At 44.7% G+C, this 16092-nt stretch overlaps 1 protein-coding gene across 7 annotated transcripts in view; it reads right to left on the bottom strand.

Annotated features, from left to right (window-relative positions):
• The window catches only part of CDC42BPB (CDC42 binding protein kinase beta), a 219580-nt gene that overhangs the window by 33323 nt on the left and 170165 nt on the right, over positions 1–16092 (bottom strand). For all 7 annotated transcript variants that reach the window (XM_089661355.1, XM_089661354.1, XM_089661351.1 and 4 more), the window contains 6 exons: positions 14435–14524; positions 12470–12547; positions 8382–8487; positions 6010–6146; positions 1874–2013; positions 1672–1753 (listed from right to left, as the gene is read on the bottom strand). In XM_089661355.1, the coding sequence (XP_089517481.1) occupies positions 1672–1753; positions 1874–2013; positions 6010–6146; positions 8382–8487; positions 12470–12547; positions 14435–14524 (633 nt within the window). The remainder of the gene's footprint in view (positions 1–1671; positions 1754–1873; positions 2014–6009; positions 6147–8381; positions 8488–12469; positions 12548–14434; positions 14525–16092) is intronic.

The following is a 16092-nucleotide window of genomic DNA, read 5'->3' on the forward strand; positions in this document are numbered from 1 at the left end:
TTAAAAAAGTGCCTTCCTATTGCTCTCAGCCTCCTCCAAGTTCCTTTGTTTTTGCTTTTTTCGGTTAGAGGGTGGTTATTTTTAAAAGAAATGCATGTCTAACAAATGATGCACTGATTTGCATGTTCATGAGGAAAATAAGTATTTGATCCCCTATCATTCAGCAGGATTTCTGGCTACCAGGTGTCTTTCATACAGGTAACAAGCTGAGATTAGAAGCAGTCTCTTAAAAGGAGTGTTGCTAATCTCATTGTGTTACCTGTATAAAAGACACCTGTCCACAGGAGCAATCAAACAATCAGATTCCAAACTCTATACCATGGAAAGACCAAAGAGCTGTCCAAGGATGTCAGGGACAAGATTGTAGACCTACACAAGGCTGGACTGGGCTACCAAACTATCGCCAAGCAGCTTGGTGAGAAGGTGACAACAGTTGGTGCAATCATTCACAAATGGAACACAAAACAACTGTCAGTCAGCGCATGCTGAAGCGCACAGTGCGCAGAAGTCGCCAACTATCTGCAGAGTCAATAGCTAAAGACCTCCAAACTTGGTGTGGCCTTCAGATGAGCCCAACAACAGTGCGTATAGAGCTTCATGGAATGGGTTTCCATGGCTGAGCAGCTGCATCCAAGCCTTACATCACCAAGTGCAATGCAAAGCGTCAGATGCCGTGGTATAAAGCACGCCGCCACTGAACTCTACAGCAGTGGAGACATGTTCTCTGGAGTGACCAATCACGCTTCTCTGTCTGGCAATCCGATGGACATGTCTGGGTTTGGCAGCTGCCAGGAGAATGGTACTTGCTTGACTGCATTGTTCCAAGTGTAAAGTTTTGTGGAGGAGGGATTATGGTGTGGGGTTGTTTTTCAGGGGTTGGGCTTGGCCCCCTAGTTCCAGTGAAGGGAACACTCAAGGCGTCAGCATACCAAGACATTTTGGACAATTTCATGCTCCCAACTTTGCGGGAAGAGTTTGGGGATGGCCCCTTCCTGTTCCAACATGACTGCACACCAGTGCACAAAGCAAGGTCCATAAAGACATGGATGAGCGAGTTTGGGGTGGAGGAACTTGACTGGCCTGCACAGAGTCCTGACCTCAACCCCATAGAACACCTTTGGGATGAATTAGAGTGGAGACTGCGAGCCAGGCCTCCTCCACTGACATCAGCGCCTGACCTCACAAATGTGCTTCTGGAAGAATGGTCCAACCTTCCCATAGACACCCTCCTAAACCTTGTGGATGGCCTTCCCAGAAGAGTTGAAGCTGTTATAGCTGCAAAGGGCGGGGCCAACTCAATATTGAACCCTACGGACTAAGACTGGGATGCCATTAAAGTTCATGTGCGTGGAAAGGCCGGCCGACCAATACTTTTGCCAATATAGTGTGTGTGTATATCTATATCTCTATTATATATATATATCTTTTGCTGACAATTTCTTTACTCGTCAATCTGCTTTACACTCAGATGATCCAACAGGTAAAACCTGACCTAATTATTCTGTCGAAAATTCAAGATAGACACAACTCACATGCCACCCCTACCAACAAAAACAACCCAGAACTAATTCTTCAATTACAAATTAGATGTACTCTTCGCGCTCCTGTCACGAACACTACACACTGGTGTTGTACTTTTAACAGTAATTAAAGATTCGGCATTACACGTACCCTAAATATGCAGGGAATGTCCTTGCGGGTTGCATGTATGACATCCGATGCCAAGACTGAGCTCACAGAAAACTCTTCATCTCTGATTAAAGCAAACAAAACAGAAGAATGTCAATTTGAGTGAGAGGTTTGGGGGTAAATTTGGGTAATCCCCGGAGATCACCTATTAAGCTGTTCTATGAAGTATGGAGAAACCGCCCACCTTAGATCCACAACCTGGCTGGAGACCACCCCAGGCTGCATTGACTTCCCTTCTGGAACGTCGTATAAAAAGAGCTTGCAATCGCAGACCACTGCGTACGCCCTCTGCCAACCCTTCTTCACTCCAGTGGGCTTTGGGATCTGGTAGATGAAAAGATTCATTTCAGAAACAACTTTACAAATGTTATTTTGGTAATCTACATAAATTAGGATGACGACAAATGAATACAATCTCAGAAAGTATTTAGAAACTTCTGTAATTTAAACTTATTGTGGCTGTACACAGTGAATCCACATCATAAAAATACTTCTGTTTCTGATATAACGTGCATACAAGTCATTCTGTGGAGAGGCCAATGCTTCACAACATAACATTCGTCGTTGATGCCAAGCCAATCTATTGTTTATTACAGGTGACAAAAATATCTGCTTTAATGGCTTCTGCTGGCATTGGGGCTTATAATAACGTCTTTTAAAACGGAGTTCGGGCTCCTTCCAAAAAATTAAAAGTCAGCAACTACAAATACTGTAACTGCTGACTTTTAATGAGTCCACTTCCTGTCCCAAGGATCTAGCATGCCCCCACCCGAGCCGATTCTTCAATCGGCTTTGGTTGCTGGCGCTGGCATCTTCCACAAGGGAAACTGCAAGTTAAACCTTGTGGCTTCACAGCCAGTTTACTACTGCACATGTGCAAAGCGCGCTGCAGTCTTCTGGGACCCGTGAAGTGTCCCAGAAGGCTGCAGGAGTTAAGAGGAAGGATGACCCAAAAGCGGCAGTGGGTACCTGTCAAAACCAGGTACCTGCTCCCCCCCCCCAAAAAAGTGCCAAATGTGGCAGTGGAGGAGAGGAGGCAGACAAGTGGAACTCCCCCTTTGGGGTGAAGCTACACTTCAGGGAAAACTTTTTTTTTTAATTGAAAGGTAAAATAACAAATAAAACTGCTACACAAGCCATTTTGGAATTTGCAGTTGTTAAAAATTACTTTTATATTTCAATCTACAGCCAGTAGTATTTTCTAATGTTATATAGCAACCAGGATGTCTTTTGTACACCGCTGGTGTATGGAACGCCTCTAGAAAAGTCATTCCCTGCTTTGAATTGGCTCACCAAATTTCTTAGAAGTCTGCACAAAGATATGAATAAAGTTTTAGGAAACTACTGCAATAGAAATTTCATTTATGGTGAGATACCCCCTAAGAATACTAAAAGGATGCAGACACTGAGATTTGTTCATGTTATTGTTCATGTTATTATAGTGAAAGCTGACCTTTCCATTCAAGAATTACTGTATTTTTCGCTCCATAAGACGCACTTTTCCCCCCCAAAACGGGGGGAAAATGTCAGTGCGTCTTATGGAGTGAATGTAAAGTGGCCGGTCCGGTATTTCTGCCGCCACCATGTCAGAATTATCGGGCCGGCTGCTCAGCTCTTCTCTCCTGCAGGACCTTACCTGTTCCTTGCTCCAGCGCTGCAGTCTTCCCGCGGCGGGTTCTGTGACAGCCGGGTGCCCACTGCGCATGCGCGAGAAGCGCTGAGCTTTGTGAATGGTCCGGTGTCTTCTGGGACACCACAGGTCCCAGAAGGCTCCGAGCCATTCACAAAGCGCAGCGCTTCTCGCGCATGCGCAGTGGGCACCCGGCTGTCACAGAAGCCTCCGTGGGAAGGACAACTCCGCGGAAGTGGGTGCGGGTACCTGTCAAATTCAGGTACCCGTTCTCCCTCCCTCCCTCCCCAAAGGTCCGCAGTCTCTGGTAATCTCCTTTACTGTCTGCAGTCTCTGGTCATCTCCTGTACTATGTCCACAGTCTCTGGTAATCTCCTGTACTGTCCGCAGTCTCTGGTCATCCCCTGTACTGTGTCTGCAGTCTCTGGTCATCCCCTGTACTATGTCCGCAGTCTCTGGTCATCCCCTGTACTATGTCCGCAGTCTCTGGTCATCCCCTGTACTGTGTCCGCAGTCTCTGGTCGTTCCCTGTACTGTGTCCGTAGTCTCTGGTCATCCCCTGTACTGTCTGCAGTCTCTGGTCATCCCCTGTACTATGTCCACAGTCTCTGGTCATCTCCTGTACTGTGTCCGCAGTCTCTGGTCATCTCCTGTACTGTGTCCGCAGTCTCTGGTCATCTCCTGTACTGTGTCCGCAGTCTCTGGTCATCCCCTGTACTGTGTCCGCAGTCTCTGGTCATCCCCTGTACTGTGTCCGCAGTCTCTGGCCATCTCCTGTACTGTGTCTGCAGTCTCTGGCCATCTCCTGTACTGTGCCCGCAGTCTCTGGTCATCTCCTGTACTGTGTCCGCAGTCTCTGGTCATCCCATGTACTGTGTCCGCAGTCTCTGGTCATCCCCTGTACTGTGTCCGCAGTCTCTGGTCATCTCCTGTACTGTGTCCGCAGTCTCTGGTCATCCCCTGTACTGTGTCCGCAGTCTCTGGTCATCCCCTGTACTGTGTCCGCAGTCTCTGGTCATCCCCTGTACTGTGTCCGCAGTCTCTGGCCATCTCCTGTACTGTGTCTGCAGTCTCTGGCCATCTCCTGTACTGTGCCTGCAGTCTCTGGTCATCTCCTGTACTGTGTCCGCAGTCTCTGGTCATCTCCTGTACTGTGTCCGCAGTCTCTGGTCATCCCCTGTACTGTGTCCGCAGTCTCTGGTCATCCCCTGTACTGTGTCTGCAGTCTCTGGCCATCTCCTGTACTGTGCCTGCAGTCTCTGGTCATCTCCAGTACTGTGCCTGCAGTCTCTGGTCATCTCCTGTACTGTGTCCGCAGTCTCTGGTCATCTCCAGTACTGTGCCTGCAGTCTCTGGTCATCTCCTGTACTGTGTCCGCAGTCTCTGGTCATCTCCTGTACTGTGTCCGCAGTCTCTGGTCATCCCCTGTACTGTGTCCGCAGTCTCTGGTCATCCCCTGTACTGTGTCCGCAGTCTCTGGCCATCTCCTGTACTGTGTCTGCAGTCTCTGGCCATCTCCTGTACTGTGTCCGCAGTCTCTGGTCATCCCCTGTACTGTGTCCGCAGTCTCTGGCCATCTCCTGTACTGTGTCTGCAGTCTCTGGCCATCTCCTGTACTGTGTCCGCAGTCTCTGGTCATCTCCTGTACTGTGTCTGCAGTCTCTGGTCATCCCCTGTACTGTGTCCGCAGTCTCTGGTCATCTCCTGTACTGTGTCCGCAGTCTCTGGTCATCCCCTGTACTGTGTCCGCAGTCTTTGGTCATCTCCTGTACTGTGTCTGCAGTCTCTGGTCATCTCCTGTACTGTGTCCGCAGTCTCTGGCCATCTCCTGTACTGTGTCCGCAGTCTCTGGCCATCTCCTGTACTGTGTCCGCAGTCTCTGGTCATCCCCTGTACTGTGTCCGCAGTCTCTGGTCATCCCCTGTACTGTGTCCGCAGTCTCTGGTCATCCCCTGTACTGTGTCCACAGTCTCTGGTCATCCCCTGTACTGTGTCCACAGTCTCTGGTCATCCCCTGTACTGTGTCTGCAGTCCATTGGTTCAGAATATTTTTTTTCTTGTTTTTCTCCTCTAAAACCTAGGCGCGTCTTATGGTCAGGTGCGTCTTATGGAGCGAAAAATACGGTAATTTGAAAATGACATGATAAAAACACACGCAATGTTGTCAGAACAGAAAAAATTAAAAAGTTGCAACATAGTTTGTTAAGTTCATGCAATGTACACATGGATTGCTTTTTTTTGCAAAAAAAATATAAGTGACGTTACACTTTAACTGCCTTGCCCTTTAGGACATCTCACATATAATATAGATGGATAGACAGACAGACAGGTCCATGGTTGCAGCACTCAATACATTAGTGTTCCACAAAAGCTTGTGTATCCATATGGAACACTATCAGTGATATTTTATTCAAAATATTTACTGAATGCTTCAATCTTGGACTTTTCTTATTTGTAAAAAAAGGACTATTGAGGTTGGCCCTGTTGCAAGAGCAAAAATCTCATACCAAACATTACACTTGTGCAACAGTAATTTGTGCAATTCACTGTTGCTATCTGTACTACATATATACTTACACACGCACATACTTGGGAGATCAAGGATTTCATTGCATAATTAACCCACTGGGCATTTACCAAACAGAGTAAAATGCTGCATATATCTCCCCTTGGATGTATGGGCTGCTTACCCTGACGTAGCCCTTGTAGGCAGTCCCAATACCACGCTGTACATCCACTCCAAGCGGTCTCTTGGACTGTTCTGCTGGGATTGGGCACACTTGAGGAGAACTGTCTTTACATGACACGTGACAAGAGAACGGACACACTGGATAAAACAAAAAAACAAACATTTGTTAAATTGAATCTGCATCTGCAGGAATTTCCCCACCACATGTTGCATTTTCACCATCTATTACAAGAGAACCAGAACTACGCACTCTTGTCTTGCCGAGCAGGAGTCCTGAATTCCAAGAGAAGTGTGGCCAAAGCTCTTTAAGCCATTCTTCTTATGTGGGTCACAGGAGTACACTTATTCTGTTCTCGTGTGATCAGATTCAACGTCACAGAGCCACTCCAGACTCTGGAGGGATGACAACAATAATGTCTGGATCCACCCTTACAGGCAAGCTGGTTCAACCTCTTAACACACTTATAAAAGCCTGAGCCTGTCACTCCCGCCCCGTCTTGCCTCGCACTACAGTGAGTGCCTGAGGGGCAGAACATAGAGCGGTGACTGACAGTCACTGCTCTCTGTTCAGAGCACAACAAACAACAGAGCGATCAGAGGTCACATGATAGCTGAGTTTTCAGGCCTGGAGCCATTAGGGGACAGCTTGCAGCATCACAACAATGCTGCAGCAGGTAGGTAACTATGCATGTTTATTTTTTTTTTAAATCCCACACTTCGACTTTCAGGCATCACAGAGAACTATTTTCACCAAGTATGTGTGTGTATATACCAGTGTCTTTATGCACCAGTACATTCATCTGCCTGAACATTTTGGCCCTACGGTGTGCATGTTTGTATGTATGTACATTATAGTCCAAAGCCAACAGGAGTAGGGACTGATGAGACTGGTACTATATTAAATTGCCATCCGAATACATTTGTTTGGCATTTTCATACTTCAAAGTCATTGCAATGTTTTTAGTATTAATTTTACCTAACAGTACTTAAAACCGACGTTTAAACAGTTTCAGTTGAGTGAGCAGTAGTCTTTTTTTTTTTAAGCTAAACTCCACACAGATAACCATTTAAAATGATATTAAAGACAATTTTTTTTTTTTGTAAATAATACGTCATACTTAAGAGGAGTTTCCCCCTTTCCAAAAAATTAAACATCAGCAGCTACAATTATTGTAGCTGCTGACTTTTAATATTAGGGCACTTACCTGTCCAGGGATCCACCAACGGTGTTCTCACCCCGAGCCGATTATTAAATCACCTTTTAGGTGCTGGCACCGCCATCTTGACTAAGGGAAACCAGCAGTAAAGCTTTGCGGCTTCACAGACGGTTTCCTACTGCGCATGTGCGAATGGTGCTGCGCTTTGTGAATGGGCCGCAGACCTCTGGGATACTGTGAAATGTACTAAAGGGCTTTATAAGGCTCAGTTCGCTGCTGGTTCCAGGTACTGGTGTCCCCCCCCCCCCCCCCTGCAAAAAAAAAAGTGCCAAATGTGACAGCAGAGGGGGGTAGGAGGCAGATAAGTAGAGCTTCCACTTTTGGGTGGAACTCTGCTTTACCTGCCCTGTGCAATGGTTTTGCACAGAGCAGTCCCAATCCTCCTCTTCTCAGGTCGCCTGCCGACACTCCTGGTCCCTCCCTCCTTGCCTAGTGCCCCTTCAAAGCAAACAGCCTGCTATGAGGGCACTTAACCAGGCTCACTCCTGAGCCTCTGTTCAGTGTGTCTATTCACACACAGATCTGCGGCTCAGCCCTACCCCCCTCTCTTTCTTCACTGGCTGTGATTGACAGCAGCGGGAGCCAATGGCCCCTGCTGCTCTATTGGCCAATGAGGAAGGAAGAAGAGTCCCCGGAGAGCTGAGGCTCTCATGCACATCACTGTATTGGAAGTGACTGGGAGGGGAGTTGCAAACAGAAGGTTTTTTTACCTTCATGCAGAAAAAGCATGAAGGTAAAAAAACAGCCTTTACAACCACTTTAACCCAGTTATGCATATTAAAAATAAAACCCTTAAATGTATTTTAAATACAGCATGAAATCCATCTTTATTTTAACTTCCTGTAGTCTTCTACATAGTAGGACACAGACTGGGAGAGATACCGTGTGCACCAATCAGCAGGGTAAGAAGCAGGACCTTGGCCAAGCTGGACAACCTAACTACACTGCAAGGTCAGAGACTTGGCTATATTTTGTGGTAGAGGCTGCAGGTTAAGACGGGAGGAGAAGCAGTGATTATAGGAACCACCACAAAGTTAATGAACAAAAAATATGCAAGTACAGAACAATACTAGCAATAATTTATAACCTATCACAGACACAGCGACACTTCTGAGATGCTCAAAATTATATGGATTTCGATGACGAAGACACAAACCTTCACAGGAGTAGCCTTGCCGTACTAGCCCGACCATGAGTGATGTACAGTGAGAACATTGAGTGGGGCTTGTGAAAGACTTTATCGCTAGCTGATGAGCCTTGGGCTGGAAAGAAAAAAAAATAAAAAACATACCATATACATAATTATAGTATTTAAGTGAACCTGTTGTTTTTGCATCTGCACAAATATGACCGACAGAAAGACAAAAAATTGTAGATCAATAATAAGGTTCAGGAGAGCATGAGACAAAGCTGGGAGGAGACAAACGGCTGCAGGTTTAACCACTTCCAGTCCGGACACTTTCACCCCCTTCCTGTCCAGGCCAATTTTCAGCTTTCAGCGCTATCACACTTTGAATAACAATTGCGCGGTCATGCAACACTGTACCCATATGAATTTTTTAGCATTTTTTTTTGAGACAGATAAAGCTTTATTTTGGTGGTATTTATTCACCGCTGGGATTTTTATTTTTTTTTTTGCTATATAAATGAAAAAGTCCAAAAATATTTGATTTGAGTGTTTTTCTTAAGAAATTTTGCAAATAAATAATATTTCATCATAAATCTTGGCCAAATGTATTCAGTTATCTTCTTAGTAAAAAAAAAAATAACCCAAATTAGTTTATAACCAAAAATTATAATTTTTTTTTACATTTTTGTTTTTTTTACATACTGTCACCATGGTGACACTGTACTACTTGTGGGGGGAGATTAAGTTTTTCTTTTTTGTTACACTGATTGCTTTTACACCCACATAAAGGCTGTAAAAGCAATCATTTCTCCTCTCTGGCTGCATTCTTGCAGCCATTGAGAAATACTGTGTGAGCTGTGATTGGTCACAGCTTGTCACATGGTACAAGGCTGTTGTGAATAGCCTTGTACCATGTGACCTCTGTGATCATTCACAGATTTCACACGTAGTAAGCAATGATGTCAGAAGTGACATCTTGCTTACTACTCTGCATGTGATCACTGATTGGCCGAACAGTGATCGCATGATCGGGACCTTGCACAGAGGTCCCGTACGACGATCAGTGTTCCACTGTGTCCAGAGGACACAGCGGGCACCAGGGAGTGCACACAAGCAGGGGGCAGGGGGGCCATTTATAAACGGCCACCTGACCCTGCATTGCCACCGTCCGGCCTTTTATATACAACCAGCCAGACGGGAAGTGGTTAAAGGGCCTGCGGATACTTGCAGCAGCCCCCAAATATTCCCGTCTTGGACAAATCTGCAGGTTTGAAGTAGCAAATCTCTATTTAGCTAATCTCAACTATCTCCTGCAGTGAATGCCAAAAACAACAATGCCTGTTAGCAAATCTGGGTGTCTGCCATTCACACTTGCAGATTTGGACAAGAAGATATAGGAGCCCCTGTGGGTATCTGCAGGCACGTCAAACCAGCACCTTGCCACCTTGACCCAGTGATGGTCTCTTTAAAGTGAACCTGTGGTTTTATCCCTGGTAACAGAGTCTCTATGTTTGTAATAAAACTTCTTTGCACACATTATCAGTTAAATCACTGAAAGCCGCCAAAGTTTATTATAGCTCGTGAGAAACCAAGAAAAAGCTGTGGCCTGACATGAGCAGGGACACAATTATGTACAACTTCCTGCTTCCCGGACAGAACAGTGCTGACTCTACAACGGGACGGGAAGTCGGGCTGGACACACAAGCACCTCTATTGTGAAAGAATGGAAGTTACTGGTCTCCTGACACTGGGTGAGAACATTTTTATGGCACACCACAGAAGATCTGTACTTTCAAATCAGCTGACTACAACAAGATATTTTAGTGCACTGATAAGTAAAGGATAGTGCTGCTACCACCGCGTTTCTTAAAGCATTATCTAAACTCTAGCACAAAAATGTCATTTATTGCAGCTTAGCAGTCCTCACATGTGCCTGCGTACAATTTATTTTGTAACGTTTATCTCCCCCCTTTATTTTCACCTGATGATCCTGCCAGTAACACTTTCTGTTCTAGGGTAATATGCAAAAACAGCATTGTCACCCTAGGATAGGATAGCAGCCCTGATCCTCCTAAGTGTAAAACAAAGGGAAAGAGGGCGCACCAGCCTAGCGCATTACCTGAGAAACAACTTGATTTATTCCAAAGTAGATATATACTTACTAGGGATGAACCGAAATTTCGGCCACCAAAACATATCGGCTGAAAATAGCCCTATCGGCATTTTGCTGGTGTGTGTGCATGCGACCGGCGACTGAGAAAGGCAGGGGAGGAGCAGTGTATACAGTGACTGGCTGTCAGTATAGGTCAGTGCCGGTCTTTAAATCTAATTACCGGATTTTTTTTTTCTTCTTCACTATAGCTGACAAAATTAACTGTCACTTTCCCCCGAGCTAAAAGAAACAAAGTTTCCTTTTACTTTATTGTCTGAGATAAAAGAAACAAAGTTTTCTTTAGCTTTGGGGAAAGACAGCTAATTCTGTGAGCTATAGCAAAGAAAAAAAAAAAAAAGCCAGCAATTGCATTTAAAAACCGGCACCGACATATAGTGACAGCCAGTGAGGGAGCCTCTCTGTATACACTGCTCCCTCACTGTATACACTGCTCCCTCTCTGTATACACCGCTCCTCTCCTGCCCCCCTCCTTGCACACACTGCCCCCCATACCCTCCCCCCCTACAAAGAGGACCTGTTACTCATATGCTATCACATAGGGGACTATTGGTCCCCTATGTGATAGCAATAAAATCATAAGTTAAAAAAAAATAAATACAAATATACATAAAAAAAAATAAAAAAAAATAGGAGTCCCCCACATACACAGACATTTCGGTTTCGGTTTTCGACCACATGTATTCTGAAGTTTAATTTCAGTGCACCACTAATACTCAAAAACAACTGTGGTAAAAAAAAACATATAAGGTCCAAAGGACCAGTCACCAAATAAGATCCCATACGAGAAAGGGCCCTCCAGATGACTGACACGTTTCGAGAGGCAATCCCCTCTTTCTCAGAGACAATCTTAGATGTTGCATTAACAGTCTTAATATAACAAATGATGAGGTCACATGATATTGTACAAACTCCTCCCACTCAGGGGTGGGATGATAACCCAGACAATATACAGCTAGCTGCAATAATGGCAAATGTCACATTTTTATCCTGCTACTAAAATTGCTAGTGAGTTAAAGCGCTATTAAATTCAAAACCAAAAATGTAATATATTGCAGCTTACCAATCCTTAAATGTGGTGGCTGCATTTGTTTTCTTTTTTTAGGCTTTTCCCCTCTGTGTTCACCTGGTGATCTGGCCAGTAACACACCTCTTATATTATTAAGAGTGCCTGCCCTCTGGATGAAGAAGCACAGGGGGCACCTTTGGACAACAGCATTGTTAATCTGGGGGGAAGGGAGTATTAGATGATCTAGCACATTTAGATACACTAACAAATTAAAGCTGAACTCCAGCTAACGCGTATTCAAAATTTCCTGGTACAGTTTTTTCCTTTTTGTGATAAACGTTTTACATAAATAAATAAAAGTTGACAATTGATCGCAGCCCTGTCAGTGTTAAATGGTTTGTCTCAACCCTCTAACTGCTACATCTGCAGGGCAGCCTGTTCCATTGAAAAACAGCAGACTTACTAGCCAAATCACTAGCTGAAAAAAAAAAAAAAAAAAAAAAAAAAAGGAAAGAACGCCTAAAAAAGAAAAAATTGCAGCCACCACATCTAAGAATTGGTAAGCTGCAATATAATAAATGTTTGCTTTTGGGTTTAATACTGCTTTAACCGCCAGATGTAGAAACAGAGTGTCCATAGTCAGAGCTGACGTGTCCTCCTGCAGCATTTTGTTAAAGCAGTTAAAGAATATGCACAACATTGAAAGATAAAAAAGAGAGATGGGGAACCTATTATAGACTATGGGGATGCAGGTTTAGCAATTAAAGGATGTCAACTCTTTTTCATGCAATCCCTATCATTGCTCAGCAGGACAGAAAAAACCTCATTCAGCATCTGAAGTCTGGTCATTGTTATACTGATAGGAAGGTCCCCAGATGGATATTTATCTTTCAATAGTAAATGCATCCAACAGTGACTCTTCTGAACACCACTTACCTTTGGAATAGAAATGGAAATTGGTGTAAAAGTTGGAGAGGGAGCAGGAGGGGTGCAGGTTTGAGTCCGTACAGATTCCTACACAAAGAGAAACACAGATTACAATGCTGTTCAGCCAAAGTTAAAGAATGTTAATATTAATATCAAGATATGACTGGGACATACAGCTAATGGGAGAAAAAAACTGGAAAATACCTGGGATTTAAGTCGTTTGTCAGAGCACTTTTGACCATTAAAGCATAGCTAAAGCCAAAACTTTTTTTGGCTAGTTTAAGATAGCAAGGGGAAGGGTTAGAGTCTGTCAGGTTTTATTTGCCGTGTTCTTGTTAAAGCGGAACTAAACTTTCTCAACCAATATTAACTAATGTTAACCCGTATGCTGCTAGTGTTAGTAAATAGATCCCTCAAATCCCTCTTGTATTGAACTGTATTGTCTCCCGTTATATTGTAAAGCGCTGAGCAAACTGTTGGCGCAATATAAATCCTGAATAATAATAATAATAATAATAGATAGGAAGTGATTTATATTTGTTTTAAACTTTTTTTTTTTATTTTGTCAGTTGCTTCCTGGTTTCTGACCTAGGCCAAAATTATTTCATACATCCCAGGAGCCTTCATGGGCATTTTTTTTTCATCTGGTGGAAGGGAGGAGGGGATTTCTCAACTGAGCACACCATCCTGCCTGAATGCATGAGCTAAGGGCAGATGAATTCCAGGAAGTAAATGTTTCATAAATCATCTGCACTTACTCAAGATATCTGCAGCTAGAAATGCTAGGGTGGTGATTTCTCAACAAAATAAATCATGGAAACATGGATGGATAAGTTTGCTATAAATACTAAAAATGAATTAAATAGCGTTTTCAGTTTGTGATGCTCAGATACAGTTAAGTTCCGCTTTAAGGAGATTCAGCCTGTTTATGGTGAGCACTGTCACCGCAACAGAAAGCGAGGGGAAATCCCAAAATTGTAGTTATCACTTGATCTCAGGATGTGATGGAAATCTTGTAAAGTCACATGCTCCTCGATATCTGGAGGTGCCAGATATTTCCTTTGGCTCCCACTTCCCCAGCAGGGGCGGACTGACCATTCGAGCACTCGGACACTGCCCGAGGGCCCGGGGTCAGAAAGTGCCCCATGAAATGCCCCTGGTACCTTTTATAGGCTTTTTCAGGTGTGATTTGAGTGTGGTCAAGGACACAGGGGACCCATGATCCCCTATTGCCCGGGGGCCCCATGAGTTGTCAGTCCTCCCCGGTTCCCCAGTTATCAGAGGGGAAGCAAAAGCAAGGTAAGTATATTCTGCTACAAATGGGGTATAACTGTAAACTCATTTACACTGAATGAGCACAACAACCGGGTTGGTTTAAAAGAGAAATACAGGATTAAAACAAAAAAACTCACCTAGGTGGATACAGCATCAGTCTGAAGATGCATTTGTCCTCCGCAGCCTCTAAGGCGGAGAGCTGAGCAATCAAAGACCGCTGATCGCACAACTCTCGGTCTTCACTGAGCAGAAAGCGGTGACTGTCAGTCCCTGGCTCTCTCTTCTGACCCTCCAGTACTCACTGGAGTGCTGGACTGTGCAGTGGATGGGAGTGGCCAGCTCAGCCTCTCAGTAGCATGCTGGGAGGCTGAGCCAGCTGCTGGTTAGGTATCTGGGCAGAACCTGACAATATGGTTGGGATCCTTGCAGAGCCTGGACCGGCACTGTGACACAGCGGGCTAAAGCTGAAAACGAGTTACAGGAGCGCAAAACAAAATGCACTTCTGCGATCTACAGAAGAAGTAGGACCAAAAGAGCTTCGGCCCTACATCTCCTTTGAGGATGTACTCCCAGGGAATGATGGAAAACTGCCAAAAACAATGCAGAATCTGTCTCTTTAGTACATACGTTATGCAGACAAAGCAGCAAAGACCTGCTTCATCTTCAAACAATACCCAACACACAAGCACAAAATCCTACCTCCTGTTGGTCTGACACTGTAGGGACAGAAAGGGATGGTGAGATATCAGGTTTGGGTGTGGAGACCTCCTGATCACTGATCATACTTGACTGCAACAAAAAAGAGAAATGATCAACAGAGCTACAACACTAGAGAACAGGACTGCAGCCATTGAAATAGCAACACTTCTGAATGTATTTATCATTAGATGGTGTGCGTTTAAAGGGTGGATGAGAGGCATCGTTAAATAAATTGCTGCCGGCCCATTTAGAGCAGAGTGACAAGGGCTTCTGAAAGTCCACTAACCTACCAAGGTATACTAAGCGACCTATGCGTCTCGCCTCCCCCTGAATGAGTCTGCCCCGAGTAAGCTCCAGTGCTGGTTGGTGTCACTTTACCTGGCTGGAGACCTTACAAGTCTAGGCAACCGGCTGTTCAGGTCCAAGCACTGACATATGGGGGAGACTACAATACCAATGCCACTAGAGCAACTGGAAGTTCGGTGAGCAAGGAGAGGCAGCGTGGATGGGTATGTATACCTTGCTGGGGTGGGATGCGGGCGTCATTCCGTACTACATGTACATGAAGGCCCTTCTCATCCATTGCACATATCTTTAACCATCTGTCTTCACTACACAGTGCCTTCACTGCACTAATGAAACGTCACCCAGCATACCATGGGTGCACCGTGCGGTTCTGGTGATACGGTGCACAGATGCAGGAATACAAAGTGTCATGCCCTAAGGCTTGCTTGGACAATTGAAAAGGTTAAAAGTTTTAAGGACAGTACAGGATGAAACATTTGCTGGAGTTGTAAATTTTAAACGAAGATAAAGTTAAAAGATACAAAAGACAACTAATATTAACATTAGTGAAGGACAACGGCCACTATTTAATAACAGCACAAAGAGCAAATGGATGCAGTAACCCAGGCTGTGAAGGCAAAGAATGCAAACCACTTGTATAAGCTGGGCCTGGCTTCAAAGGGGAGTGAAGGAAAACAAACACATTATTTCTGGTCCACATATTTCATAGCCGAGTTCCCTTCTAGTGCATGGCACCATCAAGAGTGAAAACATTCTCTGTGTGAAAGATTTCTTAAGCTGATGACACAACAAAAGTTCCAGTTTTGCCAATTTTTTAAAAAACGTGACTGCTGCTTTAAAAATTTAGAAGTGCTCTTTTGTCTTGGGTAGCCAAGGATCAATTTCATCCCAACTCAAATTGACCAAAGCGTGACTGGGCGAGCTAGAAAATCCTGTCGATCACTCAATATCTAGCTGATCATAATGCCCCCTTCACACTTGTGCATGGGGCCTTTACCGATTATATGTGGGAGACACAGCAGGGGTTCCTGGCAATAAGCCATGGGCGGCAACTGTCTGCATCCAGGGCCAATGATCGCAGGTAATCAATCCATGAGTGATTTTAACCTCGGAAACTACTAAGCAACTTATTCACTCCCTTGTTATCTCTCGCCTTGACTATTGTAACTCCCTCCTCATTGGCCTACCTCATCACAGGCTATCCCCTCTTCAGTCTATCATGAATGCTACTGCCAGACTCATCCACCTTATTAACCATTCTGTATCTGCCACCCCTCTCTGCCAATCCCTCCACTGGCCTCCACTCAGTGTCCTCCATCCCTCTCTGCCAATCCCTCCACTGGCCTCCACTC

Source organism: Staurois parvus, unplaced genomic scaffold (genome assembly GCF_062004578.1).
Source record: "Staurois parvus isolate SC_StPar_1 unplaced genomic scaffold, SC_StPar_1.0 ptg001329l, whole genome shotgun sequence".
Lineage (NCBI taxonomy): Eukaryota > Metazoa > Chordata > Amphibia > Anura > Ranidae > Staurois > Staurois parvus.